The sequence below is a fragment of the Panthera uncia genome (genome assembly GCF_023721935.1).
Source record: "Panthera uncia isolate 11264 chromosome B3 unlocalized genomic scaffold, Puncia_PCG_1.0 HiC_scaffold_1, whole genome shotgun sequence".
Lineage (NCBI taxonomy): Eukaryota > Metazoa > Chordata > Mammalia > Carnivora > Felidae > Panthera > Panthera uncia.
Window position 1 is genome coordinate 91,856,581 of NW_026057582.1, and position 20,176 is coordinate 91,876,756.

General features: G+C 34.2%; 1 protein-coding gene across 2 annotated transcripts in view; it reads right to left on the minus strand.

Annotated features, from left to right (window-relative positions):
- The window catches only part of TRPM7 (transient receptor potential cation channel subfamily M member 7), a 121,429-nt gene that overhangs the window by 16,169 nt on the left and 85,084 nt on the right, over nucleotides 1-20,176 (minus strand). For both annotated transcript variants that reach the window (XM_049611653.1, XM_049611652.1), the window contains exons 23-31: nucleotides 19,470-19,596; nucleotides 17,817-18,001; nucleotides 17,003-17,135; nucleotides 15,688-16,403; nucleotides 12,709-12,779; nucleotides 9,320-9,416; nucleotides 6,136-6,206; nucleotides 2,694-2,728; nucleotides 1,448-1,473 (exon numbers count right to left, since the gene is read on the minus strand). In XM_049611653.1, coding sequence (XP_049467610.1) covers nucleotides 1,448-1,473; nucleotides 2,694-2,728; nucleotides 6,136-6,206; nucleotides 9,320-9,416; nucleotides 12,709-12,779; nucleotides 15,688-16,403; nucleotides 17,003-17,135; nucleotides 17,817-18,001; nucleotides 19,470-19,596 — 1,461 coding nt within the window. The remainder of the gene's footprint in view (nucleotides 1-1,447; nucleotides 1,474-2,693; nucleotides 2,729-6,135; nucleotides 6,207-9,319; nucleotides 9,417-12,708; nucleotides 12,780-15,687; nucleotides 16,404-17,002; nucleotides 17,136-17,816; nucleotides 18,002-19,469; nucleotides 19,597-20,176) is intronic.

Consider the following 20,176-nt stretch of genomic DNA (forward strand, 5'->3'; position numbering starts at 1 on the left):
ACACTTGAGAAACTGCAAGTTTTTTAGTATGAACAGAAACAGCAGTTTTCAAAACTAATTTTATACACATAAATATATATCACGTATAATAGATATAAATAAATTTATAATAAACATATATCAGAATCACCTGTGGGGCTTTTTCACTGTGCACCTACCCAGATTTCACTTCAAAAAATTCTGTAGGTGTGTGTCAGCGTAAAGTGATTCTCCGTAAGTACTTGGACATGTAACCAGGACTGCAAACTAACGAGCAAGAGTACAGGCACGCCTGTAGGAGGTAAAGCTACAGAATCAGGGAATACCAAATAGTTAGGAGCCAAATATGCCATGCTAAGAAAGGACACGATTTTACCCAATGACAGTGAGGAAAATGTAAAGCAGAGGAGGATCAGTTTGGTGGAAGAATAGAAGACAGACTAGAAGGGAGATTAAGTGGCACAACTCTAAAAACCTATGGGACAGTAACAACTAAATGTGAACACATACATACCCTACCACCTACAAATTCCAGTCCTAAGTACATGCCCAATAAAAAACAAATACATATGTTTACCAAACAACATGAACAAGACTACTCATAATGGCACTCATGGTTCATAATAATCATACAGTGGAAGCTACTGAAATGCCTATCAAATAACAGAATGGATACATTCAATAGATTCATATAAGGAAATACTATATAGTAATGAGAATGTGCAAACTACCACTATACACAAAAATATTGATGAATCTTATAAACATATGTTAGGAGGAAAAAGCCAGACACAAAGTACATACTTTATGATTCCATTTATATATTCCATAAACAGAGACAAAACTATACATGTGTTATTCAGGGGCAGAGGTTAAAACACAAGGACACGAGGAGCTGGGATACTGGCAATATTCTGTTTTGTGACCTGGGTGCTGATTACAGGGGCATAGTTGCTTAGGGAGAATTCACTGAGAGGCTTATCTCTACCTTTTTTGTATGCATGTTATATATACTTCCAATAAAAGGTTTAAAAAATGATGAAGTGTGAACTGAAAACAGCAGAATAATGTATAGTGGAAGATGGAGTCTTAATATTTAAGAAGTAAATACAACAGGACTTTGTGAGTGCAAGGTCAAGGGGGTCAAGAATAACTCCTCAGATTTTACCTAGTAGACTGAAAGAGTATCATTCACTAAAACAGGGTATACAAGGGAAAGAGCAGACTAGGTCACAGGGACGAAGGGGGGTAGGATGACAGTAAAGATGTATCATTCACATGGTGAGTTCATGTATATGTGAAACTACTATATTGAAGAGAAACTAGGTGAACAAAGAACTTTTTACCACCTTGGCTCTTTCAAACACGAAGTCTGAAGTTTCTTAGCTAGAATAATGTGGTATTTGCTATAACATAACATCATATATAATCCTCATTTTTTTGCATTAAATCTACCATATGGACTCACCATTTAACGTTCCTTCTTCAGATGGCCTAAAGAAAACACAAAAAATACAAGTTGTGACACAATCTTTGTTTTGGCTACCATACACTTTGTAAAATTATGATTATTTAATATAACGTGATTAAAGTAATTCTGAGATCCAGATTCACTTTTGTTTGAATATATGCCATTTCCCTTAAAGCCAATGCCAAATTCATATATGGATATAAATATATGTTTAATCTGTACTAAAAATCTCTTTCCAGCTCTTACCTTCTACCTAATATAAATATTTTATTATAGGAAGTATTTTGACCCTAGCATCATCCCTTTGCTGTTGATAAACTACTCTTTTCTCAGCACCCAAAAAGTGCTGACCAACTCCACCTTTCTGGGTACTTCTATGGCTCAACATTCTGTAAGACAAGGTTCTCTTGTTAGCTGAGTTAACATCAACTTCAGGTACCTATTCTGTATTTACATCCTATGGTTTTGGTTATAAAACACAGTATACTCTGAAGAGATCTGATTACAGCTTGATCTTCCAAGTGCCATACAAGGCCCAGAGCACCCAAAGAACCTGAACACTGCATACCCATGTGGCACCTGGTTTATTTTCTTCTCTATATATTCACATATATTTCTGATGCACAGAAAGCAATAGGGGAAACACTGTGGTTCCTTCTCAAATAGTCCATATCAGAAAGTAACTCTCCCATGCTGTGCTGACTGCTCAGAGCTCAGAGCCTGGAGCCTGTTTCCGATTCTCTTCCTGTGTCTCCCTCTCTTCTGCAACACAAATCCCCGGCCCCCCCACTCACTTTCTGTCTTTCTTTCCTTCAAAAATAAACAAACATAAAAAAAAAGATGACTTTTTCTTTTGTAAACATCCTCTGGAATCCTAAAATATAGTAATCATAGCATCGCCATAATGATAGTATAACTATATAAAATTGTAATTTTATTTATTTATTTATTTATTTATTTTTAATATATGAAATTTATTGTCAAATTGGTTTCCATACAACACCCAGTGCTCATCCCAAAAGGTGCCCTCCTCAATACCCATTAAAATTGTAATTTTAAATGTATATATTAACTCATAATAAATGAGTTCCCCCAATCTCTTCTATGTAAAGACAAGAGATGTTAAAATAAATAATCATCACTCACAGATAAAAGAGTGTTTTAAAAGATGGTACAAAGAACAGAAAAAAACCCCAATAACTATGATACTTTTCAGGTTAACGATGAGAAAAGGCTTACTTACATTTCTCTGTTTGATGGTCTATCTTGTAACCAATCCTTTAGTCAAAAACAAACACAAACAAAAATTAAAGAAAAAAATCTCTCTAGAAGAAGCATAACTGTTTGTTTAACCCTGTTTTGTTTCCTATAGTCTGAAAAATTAATGTGAAGTCCTTATTTTATACAACTAAAAAAATAATAAATGGATATAATTACCATAAGACCATTCCACAAGGTAGAATAAAGAATTTCATGAGTGCTATTTCCTACAACATAATTACACTCTGGCTAGTTTCTTTACTTCTGATGACAACTTTATATTCTTATACATTTGTTTCTATGACTCTAAATAGTATGTGCTCATTGAAAAAGAAAAACACAACGAAGTAGAAAGAGTAAAATTAAAATCATGCATACTGTAAACAAATCACTAAAAACATATAAGCATATCTCATTGAAGTCTTTTTCTGTATACGTGCATATTGTTTTTATTCTGTATTTTTGCCATTTAATTATAACTCTATAATTATATTCTCATCCAGTTTAGTAATTCTCTGTTTGGCTGTGCCTAATCTATGTTATTATAACCCCCACTGAGTTACTTTTTATTCTAGATTTTTATCTAATTTTTCAGGACTTTCTGAGTAGTATCTTTTCTTTTTTTCATATTTGTAATACCTTCTCTTTTATGGTTTTAGTCACCTTAATCATATTATTTTATAACTTGTAACCAGTAATTCTAGTATCTCAAGTTGGTAGAGGTTTATTAATACTGTTTGTGTAACTTGAATCCCAGAAGTTCTGTAATTTCGCATTGTCAGGTCATCTTCAATGGAACTTACTTTGTGGCAAAATTGTGCAGGGTGTGTCCTTCCAAAAAGGAGGAATTGTTACTGTGAAACTGTGTTCACTAACCCCCTTTCCTCACTGAAATAATTTTTTTAATAACATGACTTTCCATAATATAATATATCTCCTTATAGCAGAATGTAAATAAAATGTTCTTGATGATCCAGGCTAATTATGAATACTGATTTCTATACTTGACTATAAAGGACCAATTTTTCTACTTTCTCCCAAGTTATTTATCTTGATGCCAGAGTATGCTTTTAAAGAGTATTTGCGGGGAACCTGGGTGGCTCAGTCGGTTAAGTGTCTGACTTCGACTCAGGTCATGATCTCACAGTTTGTGAGTTCGAGCCTCGCATCAGGCTCTGTGCTGACAGCTCGGAGCCTGAAGCCTTCTTCGGATTCTGTATTTTCCTCTCTCTCTGGCTCTCCCCAACTCATGCTCTATCTTTCTCTCAATAATAAATAAACTTTAAAAAAAAATTTAAAGAGTATTTGTAAAATCAAATACTACCTCAATTGGCTGGGAATGACTACATACAACCAGTTTCAATACAAACAGAGATTCCTACCTTTCTTTTGAATAAATTTTTCTGTAAAATTTCCTAACTATTATGCAGATAGTAATCTCTCTGACATTGGCCACAGCAACACTTTTTTTAGATGCATCTTCTGAGACAAGGGAAATAAAAGCAAAAATAAACTACTGGGACTACATCAGAAAGTGTCTGCACAGTGAAGGAAACAATCAACAAAACTAAAAGGCAACCTACAGAATAGAAGAATATGTTTGCAAAAAACATATCTGATAAAGGGTTAGCATCCAAAATATATAAAGAACTTATACAACTCAATACCCAAACAACAAATAATCCAATTAAAAGATGGGCAAAAGACATAAACAGATTTCTCCAAAGAAGACATCCAGATGGCAAACAGACACATGAAAAGAGGCTCAACATCACTCATCAGGGAAATACAAATCAAACCTACAATGACACAGCACCTCACATCTATAAGAATGGTCAAAATCAAAAACAGAAGAAACAACCAGTGCTGGTGAAGATGTAGAGAAAAAAGAACACTCTTCCACCACTGGTGGGAATGAAAACTGGTAGAGCCACTGTGGAAAACAGTTTGGAGGTTCCTCAAAAAGTTAAAAACAGAACTACCCTATGATGCAGTAATTGCACTACTGGGTATCTACCCAAAAATACAAAAACACTAATTCAAAGGAATACATGCACTCCTGTGTTTATTGCAGCATTATTTATAACAGCCAAACAATGGAAGGAGCTCAAGTGTCTAGTGATAGATGAATGCATGAAGAAGATGAGGTATAAATATAAATATAAATATAAATATAAATATAAATATAAATATAAATACACCACGGAATATTATTTAGCAATAAAAAAGAACAAAACTGCCACTCTGGAAAACAGTATGGAGGTTCCCCAAAAAATTAAAAATAGAACTACCCTACAACCCAGCAATTGCACTATTAGGTATTTATCCAAGGGATACAGGTGTGCTGTTTTAAAGGGGCACGTGCATCCCAATGTTTATAGCAGCACTATCAACAATAGCCAAAGTATGGAAAGAGCCCAAATGTCCATCAATGGAGGAATGGATAAAGAAGATGTTATATATATATACATATACATACACACATACAATGGAGTACTCAGCAATCAAAAAGAATGAAATCCTGCCATTTGCAACTACGTGGATGGAACTGGAGGGTATTATGCTAAGTGAAATTAGTCAGAGAAAGACACATATCTTATGACTTCATGCATATGAGAAATTTAAGACACAGAACAGATGAACACAAGGAAAGGGAAGCAAAAATAATATAAAAACAAGGAGGGGAAGAAAACATAAGAGACTCTTAAATATGGAGAACAGAGGGTTACTGGTGGGGTTGTGGGGGGGGGGATGCGCTAAATGGGTAAGGGGCATTAAAGAATCCACTCCTGAAATCATTGTTGCACTATATGCTAACTAACTTGGATGTAAAATAAAAAAATAAAATAAAATAAAATAAAAAAAGAATAAAACCTTGCCATTTGCAACTACATGGATGGAACTAGAGTGTAGTATGCTAAGTGAAATAAGTCAGTCAGAGAAAGACAAATACCATTATGATTTGTTTCACTCATATGTGGAACAAAACAAATGAGCAAAGGAAAAACAAAACAAAACAAAACAAAGAGAGAGAGAGAGAGACAAACCAAGAAACAGATTCAACTATAGAGAACAAACTGATGGTTACCAGATGGAAGGTAGTGGGAGGATAGGGTAACTAGGGGGTGGGGATTAAAGACTACATTTATCATGATGAAAAACATAACATGATAAAAACAAAAAAACACAGACACACATATACATACATACAAACAAATTCTTAACTATTCACACTACAGGAAGAAACTCTTTTCAAAGAATAAATTGCTAATATTCTAAGAATAAATGCACTAATGTCAGTTTTCTAAGGTAAAAATTTTTGAAAGCTAAATAGAACCTCAAATAAAATATCACCATCTTTTTTTAGTTCTTCTTTAATAAATATATATTTTAAAATACACATTTGTTAACTGAAATGTACAAACCGGTAGTAAAGCTGCTTTGGAATCTACTTCATGAGTTTCTTCTGTGGATGGCCTTCTATTGCTAGTTTCCACTTAAAGAAAATTAAAAAAAAAATTAGTTATACAACTAAAATGTTTTGATACCAACCAACCAAACACGAAGTGTTTCAACACACAGTGTAACTTTCATAAACTAACTTATCCTCTCCCCAACACTGCTGAACATTAATAGTTAACATGAGGCCCACAGGCCTCTTGGCAGGACACCAAAATTATTCAATTTATTTTTGTAAAAAAGCAGTAAGAAATAAGTCTGAAGTAAGTCTGAAGGAAAAAGTCTTAGTCTTCCTATTTCCAAATTTCTTGTGTATTCATTCTATCATGGATATTTTTTGTGTATGTGTGTACAATCACCATTTTTTTTAACCATAAAAAGTAGAATAATATATATTTTAGGGTTTTTGTTGTTGGTTTAACTTTAAGCTTGGAGATCTTTCCAATCACAGAAAATTTCTCTATTCTATTTTGATGCTACACTGAACTTCATATTATGGCTGTACAGTAATTGTAGAGAATAACAACCAAACTCCTACTAACGGACATTTGGTATGATTTCAATCTCTTGCCATTCTAACATTGCAATTAATCATCTTATACATATTAATAGTCTTATACATACACTGTTTTACAATAATGGAAAAAATAGTTCATCTTTTCTGCCACGACTTAAAATGGCATCTGTCATATTTTGTTATTTTATCCTAAATAAATTTTAGAATTAAGCCTATTTTTAAAAAGTCAGGATGTTAAATTATTTTAATTTTTTTTTAATGTTTATTCATTTTTGAGAGAGGGAGACAGAGTGCTATCAGGGGTGGAGCAGAGAGAGAGGGAGACACAACCTGAAGCAGGCTCCAGGTTCCAAGCTGTCAGCACAGAGCTTGACACAGGACTCGAACTCATGAACCATGAGATCATGATCTGAGCCGAAGCCGGATGCTTAACTGACTGAACCACCCAGGTGCCCCAAGGATGTTAAATTTTAAAGTAACTTATAATTCACAACTTTATGCACAGTAAAGAAAAACCTCAGAATGAATGAATGGTGATGGGAAATCTTAGAATGAAATTTGCATTCTAAGTGTAGAGGCCAAAAAAACCAGACTGAAGTACATTAGAAGAGTCTGGGCAAAACTTTTTCTAGATGATGAAACTGATAGCATTACGTATCTGAGTATCTTGAGGAAATGTAGCCCAACAGCAGAGAATCTACTGTTGATCTAGCCAAAATTATAACTATATGGTGGGAAAGAATAAATGTGTGTGCATGGGCATGCGTGTGTTTGTGTCTTCTGGGAACAGGAGGAAGAGGAAAAGTTTGATCCTTGTCTTCTTTAGTGGGAGGTCAATAATTATTGTTTAAAACTGAAATACGAGGATGCAAAATTAGAAGCGTGTTAACTTCAGAAATAACATCCATGTTACTGAAAATAATTTTTTTTCTTCTGTCCTAACCATTCTACCATATCTTTTTATTTTATTTTTCAGTGAGAATACTAAACAGGGACGCCTGAGTGGCTCAGATATCTGACTTTGGCCCAGGTCATGATCTCATGGTTGGTGAGTTTGAGCCCGCGTCGGGATTTGCGGATAGCTCAGAGCCTGGAGCCTGCTTCGAATTCTGTGTCTCCCTCTCTCTCTGACCCTCCCCTGGCTCATGCTCTCTCTCAAAAAAATAAAATAAATAAATAAATTTTTAAAAAGAGGATATTAAATAGGAATGAAAACAGCCAGAATCCTTGCCTTGGTTCCCCATCTGGCTTTCAACATATCATTATGAAAGAGAATATCTGTGATAATTTTCTGTAGATAACCCTTTATTCAGATTAAGGAGACTCTATTCTAACTTTAGGAAGAGTTTTAATTATGAATGGATACTGAATTTCATCAAATGCCTTTTCTGCAGCTACTGAGATGAACAAATGATTCTTCTCCTCTGTTACTATCATGCATCAATTTTATATATATATGTATATATACATATATATATATATATATACATGTATATATACGTATATATACGTATATATATATATATATATATATATATATTCCCCTCCACCCCCAGGTAAGCTCTACACCCAACCCGGGCTTGAACTCACAACCCTGAGATCAAGAGTCACATGCTCTACTGACTGAGCCAGCCAGGTGCCCCTCATCAATTATATTTCTGATGTTAATGTTAAACCAACTTGCACTCCTGGAATATATCCAACGTGATACTGCTGTATACAAAAAGAGAATGAAAGGGGAGATGATGGTGAGGGGGACATGGTAGTGATGTTTTTCTTAAGGAATCTTATAAAGGCTACATGTACATTAATGAAACGTTGACTAATAAATTTATATGCACATATAACCAACTCATAAAAAAGTATGTTATGGAAACATCCCCAGTCCATTTAATTCTCAAGTTAAAAATTGAAGGTGCAGAGCAAAATGTATGGTATGTTACTTTCTGTGTAAAAAATAAAAGGAAAGACTACCGTCACATACTATGTGTGTGAAACTCTACAGGATAAATAAAAATAACAGTGGTTACATACAGGGCTGGAATGAGAGGGAGACTTATTTTCAAAGTGCTTGTATGTGTATGTATTTCAATTTTGAACCAAATAAATGTATTAACTACTAGAAAAAAAATTTTTTTAAGTTTATTTATTTATTTTTTGAGATACAGTTGAGTGGGGGGAGGGGCAGAGAGAGGGAGAGAGGAATCCCAAGCAGGCTCCACACCGCCAGCATGGAACCTGATGCGGGGCTCAAACTCATGAACCTAGAGATCATGACCTGAGCTGAACCAAGAGTCAGACATTTAACCAACTGAGCCACCCAAGCACCCCTGTATTAGCTATTTTAAAAGTTAAATTAAAAAAATATGTTGACTAAATGATAATACTGATTAAAATAGATTTATAAAAAGCAAGTCGTTATATTTCATCTTTAGGACTAAACAATTTGTAAAAAATATCAGAATACTAGAATTGTGTGTTTTATTCAAGGTTGCAGCAACAATGACGGACCAGAATCGTCATTCTCTGACTCCCAAAACATTCACTGCTTAGGTGTGTGACATACGTAATAATACATTTAAAGCTTAAGTGAATATGTTTGGTAACATAATTCACATAGTCAGAGAACTTACCTTGTTCTGAAGGAAGAGGAACAGAAGTTTTGTGACACTCAGTAAATCCAGCATGAGAACTCACGTGTTTCAAAGTGTTTTCAGAAGGAATATCATTCTGCATATTACACATATACATAATTTAAAAATAATCAAACTGAATTTCAAATAAATGTTCTAAGTAGTATAAGAGACTCTGTTTCTATTTAGCTCAATATATTTTAATCTACCTAGTCACCAAAGGGTATATTGCAGGTTACAGTTAATTTTCTTCAATGACCTTCTCAAAAAACTGCATCAAAATATCCTACTTGCTTATTGTTCATAAATCCATCTGAATGGATCCTTTTTCATAGTAATATGATTTCATTAAAAACTTGGGAGAAAATAAAATATTTATCAGTTCACCCAAAAAAGAAAAAGCTATTTTACACTAATATTGATAGATTATAACAATTTGGAAGGGGGAAGAGTGGTTTTTTTGGGAAACCTCAGTAGGTTTCTTGTTGATTATATGAGCTGTTCATATAACCAAAGATCTATCTGCTCATTATTTGTCACATTTCAATTTTTTCCAAATTTGTTTTGACTTATCTATGATTTCCATTTTTTTGGTACTTCTATCTTTTCTCATCCTTCGTTTAATATCACCTCTTCCTCATGTTTAGAAAGCCCTCCTGGTTTTACTGACTTGGTATTACTATTTTCTTAAGTTTATGATTTGAGCTTTTACATTTAAAGCTAGAATTCATCTGGGCTTATGAAGTGACATGAGAACATAAACAGGCTTTTCCAAGTGTGTACTCAATTATCCAATTTGTATTTACTGACAAGGCATTTCCCTTATCGTCAATTTCTAATCCAACTCTTCTTATTAAATTCTTATTTGTAAACAAGTTACTTTGTAGTCACTAAAATGTTTAGCTAAATATTCATGTTTCAACTGTTCTACCTGTGTAATATTTTATAGTCTAATTCTCCCTCATTTTCTTCTTTTTCCCTATATATTTTCCCAGATGAACTAACAAACTACATTAAAATAATGTGGGGACAACCCAATACATTCACACTGTTTTCTCTTTTCAACTATAAACAATTCACATTATGCAACTTTAAAATATTTCCAAACCTCTACCGCCTCTCAGAAAGAATGAATTTAAAAATGTTACTACCAAAATAAACTATTACTTTCATTTAAAAAATTACTTGTATCTCAAGAAAAGTAAGTTTTTCTACCTTTGATGCTCTGCACTCTTCATATACAGCTGATTTATACAGCCAAGTGAGAGGGCTAACATTTTTTCTGTAGTTACAGAGCAACTCCAATTTCCTTTCTGATTTTAGTTGTTTCTTTTGGAACCAGTTCTAGCTATTTATTTGCTTAAGTATTTTCCATCTATGACACAAGTTCTAGTATAGGATTGATGGTGGGCTTCAAGGTATTTGTAAAACCCCATATACCTTAATAGATAAAATTTTGTATATGTCCATTTTTTGGGGAAGAGGGTCTACAGTTTTCATTTGATTTTCAAAGGGGTATATAACCCACAAAAGTTCAAGAACTCAAAGTCTTAGACCATCATGGGCTAGAACTCATTATTCTATTATTACAGTCTAAGTTCTTTTCCTCTAAGTTAATTACTCAAAATTGTTTAATTCAAAACACAGCCACAGAAACTTGTAATTTCTTCTTACTTTTACCAGGAAGTTACCTGCTCACTTCAAAATTTTCAGCGCACTCTTGCTTTAAGTTCATTTAAACTCATTGTTAAAAGGCAAAATCTGTGGGGGAAACCTTGCCAGGTACCCTTTCCCATTAAGAAATATCCATTTATCCTAAATGACTTCCTATGTATATCAAGTGCTTCTTTATAGCAAAACGATGCCACCAGAATGTGCTGATGTAATTTTTTTTCAACTGCCATTGTGGTACTTATGAAGATAGTTTAAAAGTTCAGTGATACATATTAGACAATGACAGCCTAAGTCAGAGTAATTGTTACTTGGATTGAAAGAAACAGATAACTAAAAAAATATTTAGGAAACAAAACAAGTTAGACTTGGCTGTTGATTGGAAGAGAGACAGAGCAGTGCAGTTTTGCTCTCTAAACTAAAATGCTGATGTCATTAACAGAGGCAGGAAATACAGAAGAACAAATATATCTGCTGAGCAAGAAGATGATGAATTTGAGTTTCTGACTGCTGAGTTTGACAACTATAAGAGTCCCAACTAGTTAGCTCTAACCTTTTACTGTGGTGTCATGTCAATGCTCTAGTCAGAATCTCTCCAAAGATTTACTTTCCCTACATCTCTTCCCAGCCTTCAGTTTTCCTGTCTAAAATCCAAATGCAGATATGGCTATAATAAAATTCATGCTATTTTCAACTCTATAGCTAAGAAATCATATTCTTGGTTTCCTCTTGACTCCTTAATCACTTTACACAATAGTTACTCTAAACCTTCTCTTTCTCAAGTACTCCCTTGTGGTTTCCATTAGTCTTACTGGAAAAACAAATGCCTTAAAAGATTCAACAAACTCCCCAGATTACTTTTTTATTCTCTTTAAGTTTTAAAAAAACTTTGTGTGATTTATATACAATGAAGCACACAGATTCTTAAAGAGTAAGTTAGAGAAAAGTTTTAGCATTCTTTCTCTCCAACCCAAAATATTTGTGTGACAATTCTCTTCTATCAGTCAGTCCTCCCATCTGAAAAAAGTTATACTTTTTATCTTAAGATTATCATCTAAGTGATCGATTTCACTCCATCTAGGTCTTTTTGCTTTTTTAAATTATAATTCCCAGTCAGTTCTTCCTCCCTGTAAGAAACTCAAAGATAAAACAAGAGATACAACTTAAAAAAAAACCACTGGTTTCCCTACTGGTTCCTTTCCCTCATTTTAAGACTCTATCATTATGGGTATTTATGAAAGCAACAGTTAAGAAGTAACTTTTCACTCACTGTTCTATACATTTAAACAGTTACTCAACAAATATTTATTGAGTATCTTACACCTGCACATAACAGTGTAGTTAGGTATATTCAGCTTTTTACTGATTGCTAGATTCCTTGACAGACATGGTTATGTTCTAATAAACGTCTGGGCCTGGGAAAGAGTTGAGCTCTGTATTTAGTGAATGAGAAACGTATAGGGAGAAGCATGTAGAAAAAGAGAAATGTTAAATTGGTGTTTTTATGTTCATTAATATAAGTGCAAACTATTTGTATACTTTTCAGATTCGATTGTTTCTTCTTTTTAAATGATGTATGATTTAAATATTTGGGATCATCATGTTGGTGATGGTTTCTGCTAAAACTGCATTTTTATTGGAACGTTTAATTCTATTTTGAACTAAACCCCCAAATAGCAAAATAAAATTGAATTGTGCTGTAATAAAGATTTACTTACAGATAACATTTCCTTTATTTTGTTTGATGTTTCTTTGAACTTCTGTAAATAATCTATGCTATCTCTGTGTCCTTAAAGAGAAAAAAAAAGATTACAACAAAAATATTTACTTTTTATCAAAATAACGTCATTGCTTAAAGTCTATATAAACAAGTGATTCATATTGTTTTCCAAGTAGTTTTGAGGGCTCTGAAGTTTCCTATAGATCTTTTGATAAATACTAAAAATATCTGTCAAGAAGCTGGAGAAGATGAGTAATTCAGTTTACAGTAACAGCAAAAGCCTAAGGGCCTTCTAAAAGAATCCAACATGTGATATAAATTGCTTGAAATTTAAAAAGAGGGAAGCGATCATTTCTACTATTAATAAATATAAAAATACATGGGGTGCTTGGGGGGCTCAGTTGGTTAAGCATCCAACTCTTGGTTTCGGCTCAGGTCATGATCTCATGGTTCGTGAGTTCGAGACCCACACCAGGCTCTGCACTAACAGCACAGAGCCTGCCTGGGATTCTCACTCTCCTTCTCTCTCTGCCGCTTCTCTGCTCTGTCTCTCAAAATAAATAAACTTAAAAAAGAAAGTTAAAAAAAAAAAAAACTACATATATGTTATACATATATATCCAAACTATATATACACAAATCATATATAAATATATAGATAACTAAATATATCCATCCCAATGGCAATATACTAACAGACTAAAAATGTGCTTTTACAGAATACATTGGGATAGATTTTATGTAGGCAAAGTTGTCTCTATAAATCCAGAGTAAACTGTATATAACCTAGCAGTAGAGATCAGTATGGTCTGTACCTAGATAACTTACAGGGTTGCCCTCCATGTGGAGATTTTACATGGACATATCATATTCTTTGACTAATCTCAATACATGTTCCACGACTAGGTAAATTTCTAAGCTGGGAAAGCTCAAATAAGTATTAAGACAAGGTTAGGATGCCACCCGATGAAAAAATTCAAACCTGAAGAGACAGAGGGCATCACTCATGCCTCAGAACACTCTGGTCATGTCCACAAACGACCCAAGTTATTTTTTTAAGAAATTTTTTTAAAATACTTTAATAAGCTAACAGGAAGACTCTTAGAACACTATATTCTCCCAAATGCAAGGAAACGTTAGCTCTATGAAGTATTCCCTCTTCATCTTTTCCTTCCATATGATACACTGTCAACATTTAAATATGCTTAGGTCTCTCCATCATTAAAAATAAAACAAGTAAGGGTCGCCTGGGTGGCTCAGTCAGTTGAGTGTCTGACTTCAGCTCAGGTCATGATCTCACGGTTTGTGGGTTTAAGCCACACATCAGGCTCTATGCTGACAGCTTGGAGCCTGCTTCGGATTCTGTGTCTCCCATTCTCTCTGCTCCTCCCCTGCTCATGCTGCCTCTCTCTCTCAAATAAACATTAAAAATAATTAAAAATAAACAAAACAAATAAAAAACCTTACACAAAAAACACATTATGAGTTCTTTCTATTTATAGTAAGTTTGTTTTTTTTTTAATCTTCTTTTTTAATGTTTATTTTTTGAAGGAGAGAGACACAGAGCGTGAGCAGGGGACGGGCAGAGAGAGAGGGAGACACAGAATTCAAAGTAGGCTCCAGGCTCTGAGCTGTCAACACAGCCTGACGCGGGGTTCAAACCCACGGGCTGTGAGATCATGACCTGAGCTGAAGTTGGACACTCAACCAACTGAGCCACCCAGGCGCTCTGCCTTAATAGTAAGCTTTTAATTGCCCATCCCATCTGTAGTCTCCCTCTTTACATTTCCTCCTCTCATTCACACTTTATTTCAATATAATCTGGCTTCTGCCTCAACTGCTTCACTGAAACAGATTTCACAAAGGTCATTAATTTATTATTACTGCCAAAATAAATAAATTTTCAGTCCTTATTTTACTTCAGCTAGCTGACGTGTTAAGAATGAGTCATTCCTGGGGCGCCTGGGTGGCTCAGTCGGTTAAGCGTCTGACTTCAGCTCAGGTCATGATCTCACTGTCCGTGAGTTCGAGCCCCGCATCGGGCTCTGTGCTGACAGCTCAGAGCCTGGAGCCTGCTTCAAATTCTGTGTCTCCCTCTCTCTCTGACCCTCCCCTGTTCATGCTCTGTCTCTGTCTCAAAAATAAAAAATAAAAACATTAAAAAAAAAAAAAAAAAAAGAATGAGTCATTCCTTTCTGAAATGCTCTTCTCTCTGGGTATATAAATGGGTCGACCATAAATCCTCCACTTTCCAAGCAGAGTCCTGGTTTTCCCTATTGCCCTAATGTAATTTACTGTACCCTGTCACTCTCAAAAGTGTACTAGTTGGGCTGAAAAATTATATGGTCACCCTATTTATAAGACACTGATCTTTTCCAGTTATTTCTATCTAGCCTCCTCTGTACCTTTCTATTATTCCCCTAATATTTAACGTTTATGAATAACTCAGGTTCTGTCAACTAGTTAACTGAATTCAATAGAAGAGTCTCAAATTCAAAAGAGCCCAAGTAAGTTTTACATACAACTGTTATTATAGTAAATTCACCAAAGAAGAATGTGCCAATAGAACTATTACAGCTCAATTTCAACCTATTTCCCCGACTTGATTCCTTTTAGAAATTTTAGAACTATACTCTATGAAAAGTAGTCCACTTATCATATAAGTTCATAGTTTTATTAATTAGCTACTTATTTTTATTTCTAAGGTGATAATTATAATTTTTAATGTTTATTTATATTTGAGAGAGACACAGCATGAACGGGGGGAAGGGCAGAGAGAGAGGGAGACACAGAATCTGAAGCAGGCTCCAGTCTCCGAGCTGTCAGCACAGAGCCCAATGCGGTTCAAACTCATGAACCGTGAGATCATGACCTGAGCTGAAGTCAGAGGCCCAACCAGCTGAGCCACCCAGGCACCCCAGGTGATAATTAAAAAATAAATAATATTTATATACAAATGTTAGTTTGCCAAACTTACCTACAAATGCTCCAAATTCTACATTATCTCCTTCTGCAGCTTTAGAGCAAATAGTTTCTTGATCTTTGGTTACAGTTTCTGAGTGGCTTTTACAACTTGGCTGGGAAGGTGTACTAACAAAAAATTTGGTTGGTGGGGATGACAGATGTGGTATGCTATTAGATGAACTGCCTAATTTTTGATTTTTACTGAACATTTTTAACATTTCTACCCCATGTGGTCTCTGTCGCAGTTCTGGAGGAGAAATAGCACTTGGGAATAAGGCACCACAAGAGGAACCAGCCTCTGGGAAATTGAATTCTTTTCTCTGGGGTATTACAGGTATATCCTGACCAAATATGTTACATTGGGTATCTTTTTCATCTTTCATAAAAATATTACAAAGAAAAGGATTAGTACTTTCAAGACCACCTTGAGGAAGAGAGGAGCTAAGTGTATTTACAACACTATGCTTTTTCCATACAGAAGGTCTTATAGGACCATCATCAATAAGGTTTTGAGCCAAATGTTTGGAAATACTCAATTCTCGTGTGATTTCATTGTGAACTTTGCTAGCTTCTGAAGCTTTCTGGGCAGTGAGTGTTTTTAATGTATCTACAGTCAGGGCTGAAAGATCTTGCAAATGGCCAATTTGAGAATCTAATGACTGTAATGATCTTTTTATATAGTTGACACGATCTCCAACTTCTTTAATTTGAATGCACATCTGCTCCACCCTGTAGGAGAAACACAGGCTTTTTATAAATGTTAAAAATTAATGTTTGAGAGATTCTTTCTGTAATCTCAATAAATACCAATGGTAAAAAGAAATTTTACATGTACTCACACAAGGTAAGATATAAAATATGATTATTTATTTATAAAAGGCACACTTAATGTTTAAGAAGGATCCACTGCTAATTCTACTATAGTAAAATGCAAGATTTCATAAAACATTTTTGTTCCATAGGCTATTTATTATGATTTCTGCACATTAAAGTAACACACACACAAATATGTATAAAGCTACATATATAAAGAACTAACATTACCATCTGCTTCCAGAATGTAGCAAAGCCAATGGGAAAAAAAATGCTTTAAAACAATAAGGATAGTTTCACTTTTCTCCACTGACTCTTCACTGTCCTCTATAACAAGGTCAAAAAATAACAAGAAATTGACTTACACTAAGTATTAGAAGAACTGAATTGTCTTCCAATATGTAAAACTATTATTAAGTTTACTTATTTGACAAACATAAATTGAACAATGGGCATGTAGAAGACATAAAAAAACCCACTCTGACATATCAATTATAATTAAAAAGCTTCTGAACCTTTCAAAAGTGACACGAATTCTCTCTTCACTCCCAGAATGGAATTTGTCATCTTTTTCATTAAAATACATTTCAACACACTGCTCTTCAAAGTCATGTAGTTTCTTTTGATCTTCTTCTGTTAAAAAAAGTTCTAAGCAGGGAAAAGAACAAAAAAATCAATGAAGACTATCAAGATATCAAATTGCAGTCATGGGTCTTATGAATTATTCAGGGTTCATAAGACTATATCCATCATCTATATACTTATTCTCTTTTTACTGTAGTGTTTCTAAAGCACTGGACAGATATTTCCTTTTTTCTTTTTTCTTTAGCAGAATAGTTTCAGGTACCTCGTCCTCTTCTGATTTTCATTTTCCTATTAAATACTCTTAATACTATCTATCTTTCTCTTTATACCTCCCCCTCATTTATGTAGGTAGAGGAATTTAAGAACCAATTTAGTAGAGCAGAAAACCATTGTAAAATTAAAAGCAAAGTTTGGTATGATTAGTCTCATGTAGTATACAGAATAAAAGTATTATTGTTCACAGAGCAGCAAAAACGGTTTACAGAACAGCAAATGTTATGGTTTCCATTATCATTTTAATGAAAACAAACAGACATACCACACTCAAAAGGAAGTTTAGTACTAAATTCAGTTTTATAGACATTGTAGTATACTCAAAATTCTTTTATGTTCAGACATATTCAACAGAAGTTTTTATAGTAACATTAGCCAATTAAGTCTTCTGAACAAAGTTAACACTTAGCCTTCAGTGTAGTACTGATAAGTGATAAAACACAAATATTTGCCTTAATATATTTTACTTACTTGGCCCATCTGAAGTCTTATCTTTTTTTCTTCTTTTACATATGCAGCAGAACAGAGAAACTATATGGCTGAGAATGATAAGTGGTGGAGGCAGAACTGGTTTCTCATGATAAGCCATAATAAAATGATAACGCTGGTACTTCCATACAATATTGGAAATTGCCTTTACTTGTAAATACACATTACTTGAATAACAAAGGAAAAAAAATAAAACAAACATAGTTAATCATACTTTAAAGTTTTAAATACTAGATATTTTGTTATAATTCTGTTCTAAACAAGGATTCCAAAGAGTACTCTACCATACATAAACTAAAAGGCAAATGAGAAACTGGAAAAAATACATGCAGTAAGCATAAGGCACAAGTTTGATACTGTTGAAGGTCTTAATTATCAACTCCCAGAAAAATAAGCAGAAAATATGATCCTAAAATTTTAAAATTATATATAAATGACAAAACCATAATAAAATAATAAATCTTAGTAGAAGCAAAGTAAGCACAAACAAAAACAATATACTTTTATGTACTATCAAACTAGCAACCATTAAAGATAACAATACCTAGTGTTGGCAGAGATTTGAGGATGCAAGTCTACTTTAGTTTAAATGCAGAAAGTCCTAAAAATGCATATATCAAACAGCTCTACTTTTAGGAAAACATACTTAAGGATGGATAAAAATTTAACCACATGGTTTTTGAGGACAAAAAAATTATAGACAAACTCAACAATGTAACATATTGGTTGAAAAATTAGGGTCTATCATGGAATATCAGATATTCCTGAAACTGGAGTGGGGTGCCTGGGTAGCTTCGTCAGTTAAACGTCCCACTCTTGATTTTAGCTCAGGTCGTGATCTAACTGCTTGTGAGTTTAAGTCCCATATCTGGCTTTGCACTGACAGCTCAGAGCCTGCTTGGATTTTCTCTGATTCTTTCTGTCTCTCCCCCGCTCACTGTCTCTCAAAATAAATAAATAAACATTAAAAAAAAACTGGAGAGGGGTATTTATTAATGTTGAATAATAGTCATGTTTTGCTTAATTAAAAACAGTATACAAAATATAAGAACATTATTTCTGAACAGAAAAGTATTCACAAACATTCATAAAAAATAACAGAAAGAGGTACACCAAAAAATATAAATGAGATTACTGATGAATTTTCTATTTGCCTTTCTGTTTTATATACTAAATGCGTATTCCTTGGCAACATAGTAAAACTACCAAATCAAGGTTAAATTTATAAAAGAACTGCATGTTGATTTGAAAAAGCATGCCTTCCGGGGCGCCTGGGTGGCGCAGTCGGTTAAGCGTCCGACTTCAGCCAGGTCACGATCTCGCGGTCCGTGAGTTCGAGCCCCGCATCAGGCTCTGGGCTGATGGCTCGGAGCCTGGAGCCTGTTTCCGATTCTGTGTCTCCCTCTCTCTCTGCCCCTCCCCCGTTCATGCTCTGTCTCTCTCTGTCCCAAAAATAAAAAAAAAAAAAAAAAAAGAAAAGAAAAAGCATGCCTTCCTATTCGTAATTTTCAAAGATAATTTTAATAGTTTAAGCTCTACGAAGTTTTTGTATTTGAAATTTTGTACATATCATTCAAAATGAAAACTATATATTAAATGATCTCATTATAATAAGCAACTACATAAAATTCTTACTTGAAAAATGCAATAAGAAGATTGACCATAATGATATACTGTACAAAGAGGTAGACCGCTTGAAGAAATGGAGTCAACCATGTCCCAGGACCACAGATTTGAGAGATAGTGGAATCATTTGCACACACTTTGGAAAGAAGAAAACAGTTTAGATATAGTATTCACACCAGTAACTATTTTAAATTAGTATTTACATACTTTTGAAGGAAGTTTCGATTATGTAGAAATCTGTTTCAGATTCTAGTAAAAGCTTCTGGGCAAGCAGTTGGAACACAAACTTAAAAATATTCCAACATAGGGGCACCTGAGTGACTCAGTTGGTTAAGCGTCCCGCTCTTGATTTCTACTCAGGTCATGATCCCACAATCCTGAGATGGAGCCCCCCCATCAGGTTCTGTGCTGCATGTGGGCCTGCTTAAGACTCTCCCTCCCACTCCTGCCCTTCCCTGGCTTGCGCTCATGTTCTCTCTCTCTCATTTTTCTCAAAAAATCCAAAATAGAAAAATTTTGTGAGGGATGTGGGTATCTGTTCTACCACCCTAATCTAGATGAGACGGTATACAGTTGTATTATGTATGCAATTCAAGGCAGGGTTTAGTTCAAGGAACATTAAGTAGAATAAAATTCCCAGATTTAGCCACACTATAGCATTTCTGTAAGAAAAATAACAACTATAAAAGGGTATGGTAAACTCATAGTAAATTTAC